This window comes from Theropithecus gelada, chromosome 13 (assembly GCF_003255815.1).
Source record: "Theropithecus gelada isolate Dixy chromosome 13, Tgel_1.0, whole genome shotgun sequence".
Lineage (NCBI taxonomy): Eukaryota > Metazoa > Chordata > Mammalia > Primates > Cercopithecidae > Theropithecus > Theropithecus gelada.
Genome location: NC_037681.1, coordinates 85,653,789 through 85,670,917, shown reverse-complemented (window position 1 = coordinate 85,670,917; position 17,129 = coordinate 85,653,789). Strand labels below are relative to the sequence as shown.

Genomic DNA, 17,129 nt, shown 5'->3' with positions numbered 1-17,129 from the left:
GAGAGCAAGACTCCATCCCCAAAAAGACAAACAAACCACATAAGTGTATAACCTAATGAATTATCACAAAGCAAACATCCATCCAGATCAAGAAATAGAGCATTCCTAGCACTTCACAGGCCCCTCTCCCCGCACCTGAAGGAAACTACGAAACTGACTTCTCCCCTGTACATCAGTTTGTTGGGTTTATAACACTGTGCTTTTTGGCATCTGGGCTCTTTCAGGCCTGACCATTGTTGTACTGCGTTTCTGGAAGGACTGAATGGAGTGGGCTACCACTCACAAGATCTCAGGGCCATGCTTTTGTCACGAGATTGGTCCTCTTAAAGGTGCTTGGTTGGAGGTGAGGAAGGTCTGTGAGCAATCCAGCTAGCCAACCCAGGGTGCTCTGAGGACCAGAGAGAGAAAGGGTTCATTAATACTACAAAGCGCGTAGCCACAAACAGATGCTTTGTTAGAGGAACACCACAAATGGAAAAATCATGACTAATGAAGCTGATTAAGGAAGTTCCTCTAGACTGCAGCCCTATTGCTTTGAAACTGATTAGCCCATAACTATTAAAAGGGAAACAATTTATAGGGAAGACAGATTCAACATGCTTTATGTTTGAGTTGAGAGTCAAAGCTTTTAACTGCAACTCACCCGCACAGTTCAGGGCTGTCACATTATAGCCATGAAGGCTACCTACTGCACAACTCCTGCAAGCTCCATTCGCACAGAATAGATGAATGGTGGTGGAACTGCATGCTGAGGCAGCCCCACCAATGTAAACAGAATCAGTTTCCTAGATCCAGACCACACTTTAACTTACAATGTTGAACTTCATCAGTTACACATGTTTGGGTAAAAGGCTTTTTTTTTTTTGAGACCTCTGCCTCCCGGGTTCCAGCGATTCTCCTCCCAAGTAGCTGGGATTACAGGCACGCGCCACCCCACCCGGCTAAATGTTTGTATTTTTAGTAAAGATGGGGTTTAATCATGTTGGCCAGGCTGCTCTCAAACTCTTGACCTCAAGTGATCCTCCCACCTCGGCCTCCCAAAGTGCTGGGATTATAGATGTGAGCCAATGTGCCCAGCTAAGGCTCTTCTTTTTTTAAGAAAACACTTTTTAAAAAGAATATGTATTTTTTGAAACAGACTCTCACTCTGTCACCCAGTCTAGACTGCAGTGGCATGATCATGGGCTCGCTGCAGCTTTGACCTCCAGGTTCAAGTGATCCTCCTACCCCAACCTGTGGAGTAGCTGGGACTATAGGCATGCAGCTAATTTTTAAAATTTTTATAGTGACAGGGTCTTGTTTTGCTTCCCAGGCTGGTCTCAAACTCTTGGCCTCAATCAGTCCTCCTGCCTTGGCCTCCCAAAGTGCTGGGATGACAGGTGTGAGCCACTGCACTCGGTCTCCCCATTTTAAATATGAGACTGTGGCATGGAGAGGTTATCATGCCCAGGGTCGTGCAGCAAGCAAACAGCAGAGCTGGGAGTGGAACCCAGACAGCCTGTGGTCCTGCCTGCTACATTGTCTGTGCTATTCAGACACGATTTACAGTTCCTGTGAGCAGGTTCAAGTGGCTCATCAGATCAGCACTCCTTCTGATCCCCAGGGAAGAGATGGTTTGAGAGTGTAGATTTGCTCATCTTGGTTTGGTTACATCAGAAAACTGACTCACCAAGTACTAATCCCAACCTCCAAACACTCTCCACAACAGAGAATCAAGGCAACCACACTTCAGGGTAAGAATCCAAATTGTTACTCCTAACAGGCCCCATCAGGCCCCTGATTGGTGTGAACTCCTCATACTTTGGGGCTTGCCCAGAAATGAAAACTGGTTCCTGTATTATATGAAGAGCTGGAAATGTTCAGGTCAGAGAGGGGATCTGTTTCTTCAGAGGCTTCCACTCTGTTTGCAGGATAATCCTATTATAAGAGGTGTCTAGATTCCCTAATGTTGCTGGAATGTGGTGTCATTGAAAACAAGATTATATAAAAGCATGGGCTAGGTGTGGTGGTGCCATAGTAGAGGCATGGGCAACTGCTCTCTTTCAAGGACTTTCCCAGAATCCTAGGGCCTGGGGCAAATTCTTCCTGTTGTTCCTACTTGATGCTTGCCTTACGGCAGATGCTCAGTTAAGGCTTGTTGACCTAGTTGTTCTGACAAGACATAACTTTATGGAAGTATGTAGCAAAACCACACACTTTTTGCAAGAGCCCTGCTGGTGTGGTCTGGGAAGCCCCTGAGCAGCTTGACACTTCCCAGTTGCAATCTGGTGGCCGCAGAAGGATCAGCGACAGCAGCTCCAGCAGTAGCGCTGCCCCCTGAGCATGCCTGCCCTGCCTCAGGGGCTCGTGCCTGATGAAAGGAGCAAGGAAAACAAATCCCTTTAGTCACCCAAAGCCCATCTCCTAGAAGAGCAACAGCTCCTCCATCAGCAAGTGCCGCTTCAACACACGAGAAGGGAATAAAGGAACTGCAGATTCCGGTGGAAACACTGTATTCATTTCTGAGGACTGTGCTATGTTTTAAGGCAATTGTCACACATACAAAACAGTCAGATAAACAGTATCTGAACAGATTTATGACAACATGTTAGAAAGAGAACAGCAGGGGAAAAGTTTTCGGACAAGGAGATGTGAGATTTTCCCCAGTCAGGTAACCCTTGGTCTACCGACTCTGTGGACTGAAAACCAGGACGATACAAGGCACATTCTCTCTTCTCGCCTCCAAGGGAAGGGCCACCTGCACACTCCTCGAAAGCACCCTTCTCCAGACTGAGACACGCTTCTTACTGCAGGGCCAGGCCACGACACAGGATGGTCAGCCAGTGAGTCTGAAGTCCAGCTCTAATTTCACGCTTTATGGCTTTGTGAAATTCATCTTTAGAAATGGGAAAATCAAGATACCAAAGACGTTCAACTTGTAGTTAATAGTTAAGTTCACCTCTATCCAAACACAAACTTGCTTGGCTTGGAGCTAAAACTATATATACACATACACATATATACAACACATACACATAACACACATATGTGTGTATAGATATATGTGTGTGTATATATATATATGAAAGAAGAAAAAAGATTTACTGAAGCCTGAAAAATAGTGAGTGTTCATTTGCCATTTGGAATCAAACAATGTGTTTCCCTTGAAAACAGAAGAGTATCAGCAACATGCTCTACGCAGCGGAGAAAAGTTTCCAGTTTCCTCTGCATGGTTCCTGGTCCCTCCTGGCTTCACAGGAGACTGGAAGGGCTTAGCTGGTTTAAAGAGAGCTGGGTTTTCCCCCTGGCTGGGTCAACTCTGTGTCCCATGGCTCTTCTTCACCCCTTCTGCTCAGGCTCATGTCCCCAATTTTAAGAAGGGGGTGTGGCTCGATGGTCTCCATTCCATCTGCCCATTCTCATCTCAATGGTACACACATCCATAAGCGTGTGCCCCTGCTGTAGGGCCCAGGTGACACATAGCAACAGGGAAAACAAGGGAATGAAGGAGGCTGAACACTGGGGAGCGTTAATGGCCTGTTACAGGGTGGCAGAAACAGTGCCTGGGTCTGGGGTTCACAGCAAAAATCAGGTGCCCAGAACCATGGTGGAAGGTGGGGTCGCTAGTTCATGAAAACTTGAAGGACATTAGGAAGAGGCTGTGTCTGATGCTATCAAGTAACTACACATAGAATGAGGGCATGATAAAAGTCCTAACGCACATAGAGAACAAAGCCCTGCTCAGAAACGCTATCCTGACCAGCAGAAGGACTCCATGGAGAAAGCTGTCCCTTACATAAAAAAGAAGAGCATACTGGGTTAGCACTTGATATCCAAGACGTGAAATGGTCGTCTTCACAGATTAACAGTTTGCCTCACCAAATCCCTCTGAGGTAGGTAAGAGGCAGGTGACATTAGCCCCATTTTACAAATGGGGTAAAGTGAGGCCCCAGGACCTGTTACATCACGACTATGCGTCAACAGCCACAAACAGCAGGCTCTCAGATCTTCCCCCTCACTTAGCTTAGAACCGCGTCAGCAGATAATTGGAAAAACATGGACCATTTTGCTGATAATTTTAAACTTGGATGTACTGGCAAGAAAGGGATCTATATTTTGAAGTCAGCCAAAGCCAGGGGACCTGGGAACCTGCAAATGGGGGTACCCCACTCCAATTAGTACATGGTTTTCTCTGGGGTGGTGGTGTACTATGCAGTGCAGCATTTTACAGAGTGTCCAGTTGAATTCAAATAATAGATGAGAAATCAACAAGCATCCTGAATGTGATGACTACATCACACCTCCCCAGTGAAGGAGGCCCCTCTCTGGCCTGTTGCCAAATCAGAGTGAATGGAGAAAAAGCTACAGTGTTGTCAGAGGCCCAGGCCTCCAGAAGGAAGCAGAAAAGTGCCCCAGGGCTGGGATGAGAACTGGGACAATTGTGTGTGAAACCTGTCCTGTCCTCATTAGATTAGAGAAAGCTGTGCCCCTCTTCGCCCCCTCTCCTTTTTCCTTTGACCTCAGAATCTAAGTTGTTTACCTAAGGCTGTGGACCAGAGACGCCCACAGTGCTGACACCCACCTGGAGTATTTCTAACTTGACATTGTGGAGCACCTGCAGTCTCCCAGAACCCAGGGATCAGAAGCTACCCACACCTCGCTATAGCACAGACTCTTTAAACACCTGAGTCCCAGCTCAGCAAAGTCCAGCCATGGCTAAGAATTTGAGCATTTTTTCAATGACTACAACTCGAGGCAATGCAACAGATGACCATAAACTCCCTTGGTTTGCTCAGAAAACATCTGATGCAGAGCTGACCGGGGACAGTGAAATACATCTACATTTTTCCCAGGCATAACCACAGGACCCTGTGAGTCCATGATTTCTTGAGCCTGGCAGCTCAAGGGGTTGTTTCCAAACAGATCCCTGGTGTACACACAGTTGCACCTGGACGTGGATCAAGCCGAATGTCAGAGTGTCCTTGTCCTTGGTAACCAGTTCCGGCTGGGGAGCCCAATGCCAGTGCCGAGAGGTAAGCCTCAGGCCAGCAACTGGGCCAAAGCATTGCTTGGGAGAGTAAAAGTTGGCAAGGGCAGTGCCCTATGTCCATGACTGGCGGCTGGGTGAACAGGGTGGGACATCACTGCTGGCAGGCAAGCCCAAAGCCCAGCCCCATCACAGAACCGACTCCTTGGATTCCAGTTCTGGGGCATTGGCCACGGGGCCAGGGGGGTTCTGGTGTGTCACCAGGGGCGACGTCTCCTCCTCAGACTTGCAGTTGGGGATGGCTTCCACTTTCACCTCAGTCAGTTCCTGCTCGCCTTTCTTCGTGGCCTTCTGATTCAGGTGGTGGAGAATGCCCGCACCCAGGGCATCCCCTTCCACATTCACCACCGTGGTGGTCCGGTCCCTGGCGGGAAAAGAAGAGGCAGCTATTACATCTACTGCTGGGGGATCGGGTCCTGTCACAGGCAGCCTGGATGCCGAGGGAAAGTCATGATTGTGAGCGGCCCTGTTGCTTCCTGGAGAGCATGCTTCTAAGGCATACGCTTTACCTTGTTCTAAACTGATTTTCTTTAAACACTTTTTATTTTTATAGAAAGAATAAAAAAGAGCATAAAGAAGCAAACAAGCCACTCACCCCTAGTCCACAACTGAGTGAATCTGTGTGCACATTTTAATCTATTTCCTTCCGGTCACCTTTCTATACACGTATTTTATATGTATTAGATACCATCATTAAAAATCACACATAAGCCAGATACAGTGGCTCATGCCTGTAATCCCAGCAATTTGGGAGGCTGAGGTGGGAGGACTGTTTAAGGCCAGGAGTTTGAGACCAGCCTGGGCAACATAGTGAGATCCTGTCTCTACAAAAAATAAACAAATTAGCTGGGCATGGTAGTGTGTGCCTGTAATCCTAGCTACTCAGGAGGCTGAGGTGGGGGGATTGCTTGAGTCCAGGAGTTCAAAGCTTCAGTGAGCTATGATGACACCATCGCACTCAGCCTGGACTACACAGTAAGACCGTGTCTCTAATAAGTAAACAAATAAACAAACATATTGGGATAATAGTGTAGATACAGTTATGTGTCTAGCTTTTCTTCCACTGAATAATACACTGTGGGAGCTTCCCTTCTTTTTCTCATGTCAACGCTGCTTTACTGTGGATGTTAATCTTCATATGTGTTCCGCTCCCGTCGGCAAATATAAATACTACCTCAGAGAAAATATCACTGTCCTTTTCAGAAGCTAGCTTGTTGTGCTATAGATTAGCTAATACCATTCCCCTGTCCCTGGAGCTCAGAGGAAGTATTGTGCACATTTTGAAGAGAGGGGAAAATGTGATCTTCCCTGAGGGCACTGGGGAGCTGACTCCCCGCAGAGTGTGGTCCTGCTGTCTGCAGAATCAGAGGGGATGGGGTGGCTGGCGGGCTGTGTGACTTCAGGTCTCTGCTGGGCAGCTGGCCTGGTGCCCTATTTCCCTGTTCCTGGCCAAGCACCTCTTGGATGCCTCTTCTCCATGCACAGGAGGTGGCTGGGTGAGGAAGGAGAGGGGGCTTCTGTCAGCTCTGGTCCTGTCCAGCTGGCCAGCTCAGGCACAAAGTTCCCTCTGATGAGGTGTCTGGGCAGTGCAGGTCTCTTTTGCAGATTTCACCCTCATTGCCCTGAGAAGCTCCTTCAAGTTGGAAGAACTACCATTCCCCGCTACAGCAGGCCAGTCCACGAGCCCAGTGCCAGGCCCTGCCTGTGACGAACCTCTGGAGTGTCTCTCCTTGCTGACATGAATTGAATGTTTTACCACATGCTCATTATTCTGTGTGCTGTTCCTGTGCTAACTCGCTCAATCTTCCCCACAACCCTGGTGTGGCTGCTATGATCATTCCCATTTTACAGATGAGCAGACCAAAGCATACACAGTGGACATTACACAACTATAGATAGCAAAGCTGGGATTTCAATCCAGGCACCTGGGCTCCAGGGCTCTTTTTCTTACCCACAGGCTCTTCTGTCTCAACTTTAGTACCTCAGCCAGCCTTCCCTATAAAACAGATATTGTTCATGCCTGCAAATGGTATCACGTGACTCAAAGAATCCATGCACAGAAACTGTTTTGTGTCTTCACAGCGGCCCCAGAGATGTGGTCTGGATCACACCTTCGTCCCTGCCTCCTCCTCTGCTGAGCCCGAGCCCGAGCCCAGGTCACTCACATCGGCATGGTTCATCCTCTCTCCCCTCACAGAAATAGCTCCTTGGAATTTTCCTGGCCAGGGACAATCATTCCCAAAGGATCACTGCTCCATCGACTTATTACTCCTATGCAGTCAACAACTCCGTAGACCCTCGTGTCCCCTGGGCCTGTACTGAGGGCCTCAGCTGTGGACCCCTACTTTACTGGATGCTATAAGCAAGTTCTTGGTAATGACATCTCATGGTCATTCCTGGATGTTCACGGGCATGTGACTCTCATATTGTTTAATTTTTCCTAGCTCTAAATCTTGCTGTGCCAGCTCCACTGCAGGCTCCTTCAGAAGGCTGGAGTGTATCTGAAGTTTCTCTGCATGCCCCAGGCCCAGCAGTGTCAAGCTCCCAGGGAACTCAGTGCAGACTCGTTTTGGTGTTCTTGGGACTTGTTACTTACACAATCCAGTCCACAGCCAGGATCAGAGACAGGTCATGAGTAGGCAGCCCAATGGCCTCCAGGATAATGGCAATGGTGAGGACCCCTCCAGCTGGCACACCTGCTGCTCCAACACTGGATGCTGTGGCGGTCACTCTAAGGGACAGCAGAGCAGGGCCAGCCATTAACATAGAGCATGGAGTGGACACAGAGAAATGCAGACCATGCAGCTGCAATGTGACTGGAAACTAAAAACCATCCCTCCATAGGCGCTGCTGGCTATGCCCTTAAGAGTCAACATACGCTCTTCAAGTAACGAATCCCCACTGTCCTCATTTTACTAGCGAGACACCAAGTCGTGGTGAGATTGGTTTTTCAAAGGAAATCACAAGAAAAACCTTCAGTTTTGGACCAGGGAAAGAATGAGGAGCTTACAGAATGGTGAAAATCTGTCCTGCGTTGAGCTCTACGTTGTTGAGTTGCGCAATGAACACCGCGGCCACACACTGGAAGATGGCTGCTCCGTCCATGTTGACGGTGGCCCCGATGGGGAGAATAAACCGGCTGATCCTCTTGTCCACACCATTGTTCTCTTCAATGCACTTCATCATCGAGGGAAGGGTCGCTGAGCTAGAAATGGGAAAAACAAACCACCAGACATGACAACAGTCCCAGGCAGGCTAACATGTGTCTTGTCTCAGGCCCCAGAACAGAACAATTAGCACCATCTTCGTTTCTGGCTTTCTTCTCATGAAATAAGGGAAAAAACAGAATCACTTTAAAACTTCTGTCACAACACGAGGCTTTGGCAACTCCCGAAATACTTAAAATATGACTGCCTTCATTTACCTGTTCTATTATTTACTTGGATTCACGTGTTCCAAGTTTCTTAAGTGCATATTGCTTCCTGGTGTAAAATGTTCCCAAGAGAACAAACAACTATTTACATGTGCACCTCCTCTCTTGAGTGCTCCCCTCCCAAAAGTAAATGGTAAACTATCATTTTTTTTTTTCTTTTAGGCCAGAAACCAGAAATGGCTCGGCGAGTTTGGAAAGAATAACTAAGTAGATAACCATAAGAACAGCACCTGCTCCCTCTAGCTGGCTCTGCAGGCTCTGCAGAGGTTAGTTGGTGCAGCTGAGAAAGAGGTTTTTTGTCTAGGCCAGAGGAACTTCCTTCCCTAATTTTTTTTTTTTTTTTTTTACTCCCACTTCCTTGTTATATAAATAGCCATCCAGATTGGGAGGAAATGAGCAGTAGAGGCAAAACTAAATGTGTGTATGAAACGACGTGCTGCCATCCTTTGAAAATTTTTACATATGTAGAAAACCCAGGGGGGTTTTTTTTGAAGGTTTTCCAGTGAATGACAGGATGCATCTCTTGTGCTAAATTAGATAATCCCACACTATTGTGGTCTCCTAGAGGGCTGAGCATGCATCCCTCACCACAGTGCCTCAAGACTCGTTTTCTAATTCATACATCCAGAAAGGGAGAATTGGGCAGGAACCATTCTAGAAACTTTCCTGCAATGCATTTTGAGTTAGGTGGGCTGCCTTCTTTTACTGAGGCAAAGGTCTTCCTAATTAGGGTGAGGGACCGGCAGCTGGGCTAACTAATGATCTGCTGACCTCTAAGGCATAAGAGGGAGAAGAGAATGAGGTCACTTCAGTAGAATAGTAAATGAAACAAAAACCCACCCCAGGGGAATACAGAAAAGCTGTGGGGCTGGTCATTTTAAGAAATCACGTGAGGCTTGCTGTGACTGTGCATGCCTGTAATCCCAGCTACTCGGGAGGCCGAGGTGAGAGGATCACTTGAGCCCAGGAGTTTGAGACCAGCCTGGGCAATCATGGGAAGATATTGTCTCTTAAAAAAGAAAATAAATAAATAAATAACAGAAGACCGATTTAGAGTTTTCCAGGAATTGAAGTATATCAAGACACTGGCTGTGCATCTACCACTGGGCTCGCCTGCTTCCATGTTGATATGGCTCAGAGCAGTGAAGAGACCCAAAACCCACTCACCTGGAGCAGGTAGCAAATGCTGTCGCAAATGGGGCGAGGAGGCCCAGGAGGAATCTGAATGGGTTTTTTCGTGTGAAAACAAAATAAATAAGTGGCAGAACAATTCCTCCGTGAATAACATGGCCCAATATAGATGCGAAGATGTATTTCCCCAGGCTGGTCACCAGCACGATGATGTCTTTCATTTCCACAATCTTGCTTCCAACAAGGAACATGATGCCCACAGGTACGTACCTAGGGCACAAGCACAGGGTACTCATCAGTAGGGGATAAGGCCGGGGTGAGAGATGCAGGCCCTTCCTGATGCAGAAGCAGGGACTTTCAACCAGGCCATCTTCATCTCTCCCTGGGATAACCCTGAGGAACCGAAATGGTCAGGGTTATACCATCCCCATTTTACAGGCCGTGAGACTGGGTAAAATGAGGATGACCACTTACCAAGGGTAACGGAGTCAGGACCAGAACCCAGACGTCTTTCCCCTTGGATACAGTAGGATGCTACCAGTCACAGGGATTCCCAGGAGGAAAGGCAAGGAAATCGAGATCAAAGCCTCCAGGATTGTGAGCCTGACTTTTGGCTTTGCTCAGGCTTGTTCTGAGAACTTAGAAACACAAAAGACTAACACCTATTTCACAGAGTGGCTGTGATACAAAATTGAGCCAAAGCTAGGACTTCTGTGAAGTTTTAAAGTCTTTGTGGCTTAGACAACATGATTCCGTGGGAAAAAGTCATTAACAATGACACTCTGGGAACACGCCTGGAGCGTGAGAGTTTTTTAAAGGCAGGATGGGAAGGAATGGACTGTGGGAGCTACAAAGAACAAAAGTCAGTTGTTTTGAATTAATATAAATTCAGGAAGAACTTTCTAACTGCTGACTTTATTTGTAAATTTTAATTGTGTAGGTAATAATTTCACATAGTTCAAATTTCAAGGGATACAAAAGAGTGAATAGAGTGAAATCTCCGTCTCATCTGTCTCCCAAGCACCCAGATTTCCCCTCCCTGGAGACAATGTCACTGGTTTCTTGAGTTTTCTTTCTAGAGAGATTCTAAGCAGTAATTATTAATTAAAAAACCGATAGTAATACATGAATACATTCTCCTTTCAAAAAAATTAAAACATAGATGACACCAAAATCCTCTTTAAGTACCATCCTCAATCAGGACCCACCTCAAATAACCACTCCTACCTCCTATGCAATTAGATACATAGGTATGTATTTAAATCTGTGTGTTTATTTCTTTTTCACCCTATATTATATCTTTGAAATCTCTTCATATCAATACATGGAAATCTACCCCATTCATTTTTTATTGTGGTAAAATATACATAACATAAAATTTACCATCTTAACCATTTTTAAGTGTAGAGTTCAGTGGCATGAAGCTCATTCACATTCTTGTGCAACTATCATCACTATCCAAATCCAGAACTTTTCCATCATCCCAAACTTTGAAATCATTAAACATAATGGCCTATTTTCCCCTCCTCTCAGCTCCTGAGAATCACCATTCTACTTCCTATCTCTCTGAATTTGACTATTCTAGGTACACAAAGGTAGAATCATACAGTATTTGTCCTTTTGTGTCTGGGTTATTCCACTTAGTATGATGTCTTCGGACTTCATCCACATTGGAGCATGAGTTAGAATTGTACTTCTTTCTAAGGCTGAATAATATTCTATTGTATGTCTATATCTCACTTTGTTTGTCCATTCATCCACTAATGGACACTTGGGTTGTTTCCACCTTTACCTCATTGTCTTTAAATATTGTCTTCAGAATGGAAATACCATAGGTTACTTCATCATCATCCTGTTGGTGGACGTTTAAGTTGTTCCCAGGTTTGCCATTACAAACAACACTGCAAACATGCTTCGTGGTGCCCACATGCCTTTGTTCTCTAGGTAGAGATGCTAAGAAGTGAACTGCTGAGTTATGGGATGTGTACATTTTAAATTTCAGTAGATACTGCCCTATTGTTCTCCAAAGTGGTTATTCCATATCACATTCCCACCAGCAGTCCAGGAGAATAATCTTTCCTCTGCAACAGTGGTTCTTATGCAGGGATGATTTTGTTTGGAAGACAGTTTGGTTGTCACAACTTTCGGGGCATGGTGCTAGTGGCATCAAGCAGGTGGGGGCCAGGATGGTGCTAAACATCCTACAGTCACGAGACAGCCTCCCACAAAGACTGATCAGCCCAAAATGTCGATAGTGTCATGGTTGAGAAACCTCACCCTCACTGTTATCAATGCCCGATAAAACCAAATTTTTCATTTCCCTGTTTCTAATGAGGTTGAGCATCCCTTAAAACGTTTACTGGTCATCAGGTTTCACATACTTTGTCCATTTTCTGATATTTCATATACTTTGTCCATTTTCTGATAGTTCATTCAGTGATTTTTCTTTTTCAGTAATCAGAACTCTTTTTTTCTATATATACAGTATGCAAATATATATATCAGTTTTTAGAAATGAATGTCTTGACTTTTAACTTTGTTCGAATTATCTTTTGCATGCAGACTTTTTATATTTTTTTTTTTTTTTTTTTTTGAGACGGAGTCTTGCTCTGTCGCCCAGGCTGGAGTGCTGTGGCCGGATCTCAGCTCACTGCAAGCTCCGCCTCCCGGGTTCCCGCCATTCTCCTGCCTCAGCCTCCCGAGTAGCTGGGACTACAGGCGCCCACCACCTCGCCCGGCTAGTTTTTTGTGTTTTTTAGTAGAGACGGGGTTTCACCGTGTTAGCCAGGATGGTCTCGATCTCCTGACCTCGTGATCCGCCCGTCTCGGCCTCCCAAAGTGCTGGGATTACAGGCTTGAGCCACCGCGCCCGGCCAGACTTTTTATATTTTGATGTGGTTAAGTTTAGCAGCTTTTTATGGCTTTTACTTTTTATATCTTGTTTAGGAAGACTTTTCCTGCCTCTATATTTTCTTCTAATATTTTCAGAAGACTCCTCTCTTTCTTTCGTTCTTTTCTTCCTTCCTCCCTGGTTAGTTTAATCCAGGAGTTAGCAGTGTGAGTTTTTGTAAATAAAGTTTTATTGGAACATAGTCATGCTCTTTCATTTACGAATTGTGAATAGGTACTTCTCTCCTACAGTGGCAGAGTTGGGTAGTTGCAATAGAGAACATGTGGCTTGCAAAGTTGGCTGACTCTGGATTTAATACATCTGAAAGTTATTTCTGTGAATAGTGTAGGGTAGACAGGTACTAGGGTTTTGGAGTGGGTAATTAGTAAAGGAAAGACTTCATGAAGAAAGTGGTAATACTGACAATGTCTCCCACACTTGGTTGAGATCCCTTAACTAGTTAAGGCATTTTAAACTTCAATTCTGTGTAATATACATTTCTGAGCAACAGGTCTCTCGCTCTCTTGCTGCAGTTAGACATTCAGCAGGATCTGCCTTACTGAATACCTGCTTATGTGACTGGTACATCAAATTGAAGGAAAGACTACATTGGTTTCCAGATTAAAAGCAAATGTCCGGCCGGGTGCGGTGGCTCACGCCTGTAATCCTAGCACTTTGGGAGGCCAAGGCAGGCAGATCGCCTGAGGTCAGGAGTTAGAGACCAGCCTGGCCAACATGGTGAAACCCTGTCTCTACCAAAAATACAAAAATTAGCCGGGCTTGGTGGCGGGTGCCTGTAATCCCAGCTACTTGGGAGGCTGAGGCAGGAGAATCACTTGAACCCAGGAGGCAGAGGTTGCAGTGAACCGAGATCACATCACTGCACTCCAGTCTAGGCAACAGAGAGAGGCTCTGTCTCAAAAAAAAAAAAAAAATTAAATAGAAGCCACAGAGGTCTAGTTTGGGTAAAACAGCAGGATAAAGCTTATGAGAGATTGATACTGGAATTGGTGTGATTTCTGAGAAGTTGCTTTGAGGGAGCTGGTCAAATTTTTACCTTTTAGCCAAGAATCAATCTAAGAATTGTTACTTAACAATCATGCTTTCATTGATATCACACAAAAAAACACTTACAAATTAAAAGCCTACATAAAAGGGCCAGGCGCAGTGGCTCACACCTGTAATCCCAGCACTTTGGGAGGCCAAGGCGGGTGGATCACCTGAGGTCAGGAGTTTGAGACCAGCTTGGCCAACGTGGTGAAACCCCGTCTCTACTAAAAATAAAAAAAATTAGCTGGGTGTGGTGGCAGATGCCTGTAATCCCAGCTTTTCGGGAGGCTGAGGCAGGAGAATCGCCTGAACCCAGAAGGAGGAGGTTGCAGGGAGCTGAGATCGTGCCACTGCACTCCAGCCTGGGCAACAAGAGCAAAACTCTGTTTCAAAAAAAAGCCTGCATAAAAGAAGAGCATTCCAACTTATATATGCATGGGGTGAAGATGGACTTGTCCTCGTCCTCCATGCTGTGAACTACCATAGTAAAGGGTCCCTTTGAAGCTTGAAGTCTATCATTTTCAGATAAGTGAACCTTATTTCACGCAACAGATAGCAAACTAATGGAATTCACTGCCCCACAAGATGACATGGGCAACCCACATGAACTGGCTGGTGGTAGGAACCTATAAACAGATCCCGGTGATGGAAACACCAAGGGGTCAGTGTGGACACTGAGGAAATGACTGGTAACTGTGGTGCATGCCTGGCTCTCTGAGGTCCTGGACAAGAGGAGAAACTGTCTCCACTTCTATCATCCCCTGTACCAAACCTGGCCTGTGGTGCATCAACCACATACACAGCATTGTGCCAGGTGGCCCCACATAGGCACCTAGAACAGCAAGGTGGACTCTTCTCTGGATGGCAGGAGGAAGGAGAGAGAGAGTAGACGGCAGGGCAGCACTCACCACATAATCCAGGACACCAGCACCATCGTCGCCTCATTGAGGGAATTGAAGAAACGGATGAGGTCTTCTCCTTCGGAGCCTAGTTTCTTTAAGGCCACTCCTAACACCAGAGCAAACAGGACCAATCCTAAAATGTTCATCCCTTCGATCTCAGTGCCTATGGGGATCTGCAGGATCAAAGAGGATAGAACAAGTTTACAACAGATGAGTGAGAATTAAAGATGTATTTGCTTGGTGTCCCCACCAGACTGAAACACTGTGCCCAGAATGAGAAAAGGCTCATATTTTATTTAACTGTTAGCAACTCTGCAAATAAAGGGGTAGGAAACTTAAGGGGAGATGTAGTCTGAGGACACAGAAAGCCAAGAAGCAAAAATTTCATCTAGCTGTTAACTCTGAAAGCTGCTCAAAAATGGCACAGGTTAAAGTGGAAGGTAGTGGGTTTCCTGTCATGGGGATATATTCAAGTAGGGGTTGGACAGCCACCTCACAGGGCTGCTTTTAAAAGAAGAGCTGGTTAGTCAAAACTTCCTTCAGGCTGGGCACGGCGGCTCACACGTGTAATCCCAGCACTTTGGGAGGCCAAGGCCAGTGGATCACCTGAAGTCAGGAGTTTGAGACCAGCCTGGCCAACATGGTGAAACCCTGTCTCTGCTAAAAACACAAAAATTAGCTGGGCATGGTGGCAGGTGCCTGTAATCCCAGCTACTTGGGAGGCTGAGGCAGGAGAATCACTTGAACCCAGGAGGCAGAGGTTGCAGTGAGCCGAGATCATGCCATTGTACTCCAGCCTGGGCGACAGAGCGAGACACTGGCGCCCCTGCAAAAAAAAATTCCTTCAGATAACAAATCAGTGACTGTAACTTTGACTCCTAAATGTCCAGAGTTTTGTTGTGAGGTTCTTACAGTGACCTTATAACCGATAAACTTCACAGAAGGTTTTCATGATCAACATGAACTTTTTCAGGATACTCTTTCCTAAATCACTGACTTAAAATGCATAGACATACTGTATTCTTAATTTTTTCAGGCAATGCTGAATCTCCTTACTGCAAGCATATATTAGACAAACATTTTATCCCACCAACACACATTATGAAATAATCGTTGGTGTTCCCTAGCTCTTATAGCTTGAGCGCAAAGGCTGGGCCCTAGCCCAAGTGTCTGGCAAATGATGGGTACTCAAAATCATCACAAATTTCTTTCTAAATACTTTTCTAATTTCCATAACTGGAGACACCTAGGTGGCTGGTGTGATTCACATGAAATGTACCAAAAGCCATGGATTCATATATATCATAAAAATTGTGATGGGGTAGCTTTTCATTTTCTTCCAACTTTTCTTTCTTTCTTTCTTTTTTGACAGAGTTTTGGTCTTGTTTCCCAGGCTGGAGTGCAATGGGGCGATCTCGACTCACCACAACCTCCACCTCCTGGGTTCAAGCGATTCTCCTGCCTCAGCCTCCCCAGTAGCTGGGATTACAGGCATGCGCCACCACGCCCAGCTAATTTTGTATTTTTAGTAGAGAAGGGGTTTCTCCATGTTGGTCAGGCTGGTCTCGAACTCCCGACCTCAGGTGATCCACCTGCCTCAGCCTTCCAAAGTGCTGGGTTTACAGGTGTGAGTCACCACGCCCAGCCTTTCTTCCAACTTTTCATTGTGAGGACAATGTTCACTGTATAGGGCGCTTTTGTTTATGTTGATAGATATCACTTATAGAGGAGCAGCAGTAATAGTAATTAGGGAGCACTGGCTTTGGAGCCTGACTTTCACTACTTCCTAGTTGTGGGAGTCTAGGTAAGTTACTTAACCTAGGTAAATTACTTAACCTCTTCGTGACTCAGTTCCTCATTTATAAAACGGAGATAGTAACAGTAGCTAATATGTAAAACTGCTATGAAGAATAAATACGTTAATGTATGTAAAGTACTTAGGCTGTGTCTGGCAAATGAAAACCAACAATAACTATTATTATATTAATGGAATATCTTGGAGATCATTCTAGGCTCACTATCTGGAGTGTCTTCCTCTTAAAATGTTATTTTAATTCCACAGACAATAAGACAACTGTTTTTATTTATTTTTTTGGAGACAGGGTCATCCAGGCTGAAGTGCAGTGGCACAAACGCGGCTCACTGCAGCCTTGATCTCCAGGGTCTAAGCAATCCTCTTCCCTCAGCCTCCTGAGTAGCTGGAACCACGGCATGCGCCACCATGCCAGGCTAGGTTTATTTATTGATTTTGTAGAGATGGGATCTCCCTGTATTGCCCAAACCAGTCTCGAACTTCTGGGCTCAAGTGATTCTCCCAACTCAGTCTCCCAAAGTGTTATTATTACAGGTGTGAGCCACTGCACCTGGCCAAGACTTCTGAATATCACTACTGTCTCCTGGGACTTGATTTATTGAAGCTGGGTGCAGTGGGTACAGCTGAAAGCTGGGGGAGAGAGACGATTTGGGGAATTTAGTGCTGGCTCTGCTACTGACCTACTAGGATTCTATGAGCTGGATGGCTAACACCTGGTGTTGACCTTGGGGCTGTCAACTCACGCTTTTTGATAATGTCCCAAGTCCTAATTGGAATTGGTCAAGATTCAATGAAACCAGAGAATTCAATTATTATTTGAAAGTTAGTTTTAATATCACATGTTCTCATATGTGGGAGCTAAAAATGTGGATCTCATGAAGACA

At 45.7% G+C, this 17,129-nt stretch overlaps 1 protein-coding gene across 5 annotated transcripts in view; it reads right to left on the bottom strand.

Annotated features, from left to right (window-relative positions):
* Positions 1 to 2,475: 2,475 nt before the first annotated feature.
* SLC1A4 (solute carrier family 1 member 4) overlaps positions 2,476 to 17,129 on the bottom strand; it is a 34,590-nt gene continuing 19,936 nt past the window's right edge. For 3 of the 5 annotated variants that reach the window (XM_025353719.1, XM_025353720.1, XM_025353718.1), the window contains exons 4-8: positions 14,439 to 14,605; positions 9,627 to 9,860; positions 8,037 to 8,231; positions 7,623 to 7,757; positions 2,476 to 5,390 (exon numbers count right to left, since the gene is read on the bottom strand). In XM_025353719.1, coding sequence (XP_025209504.1) covers positions 5,156 to 5,390; positions 7,623 to 7,757; positions 8,037 to 8,231; positions 9,627 to 9,860; positions 14,439 to 14,578 — 939 coding nt within the window. In that variant the 5' untranslated portion in view covers positions 14,579 to 14,605 and the 3' untranslated portion in view covers positions 2,476 to 5,155. The remainder of the gene's footprint in view (positions 5,391 to 7,622; positions 7,758 to 8,036; positions 8,232 to 9,626; positions 9,861 to 14,438; positions 14,606 to 17,129) is intronic. The other 2 variants (XM_025353717.1, XM_025353721.1) reach the window with 2 other exon arrangements.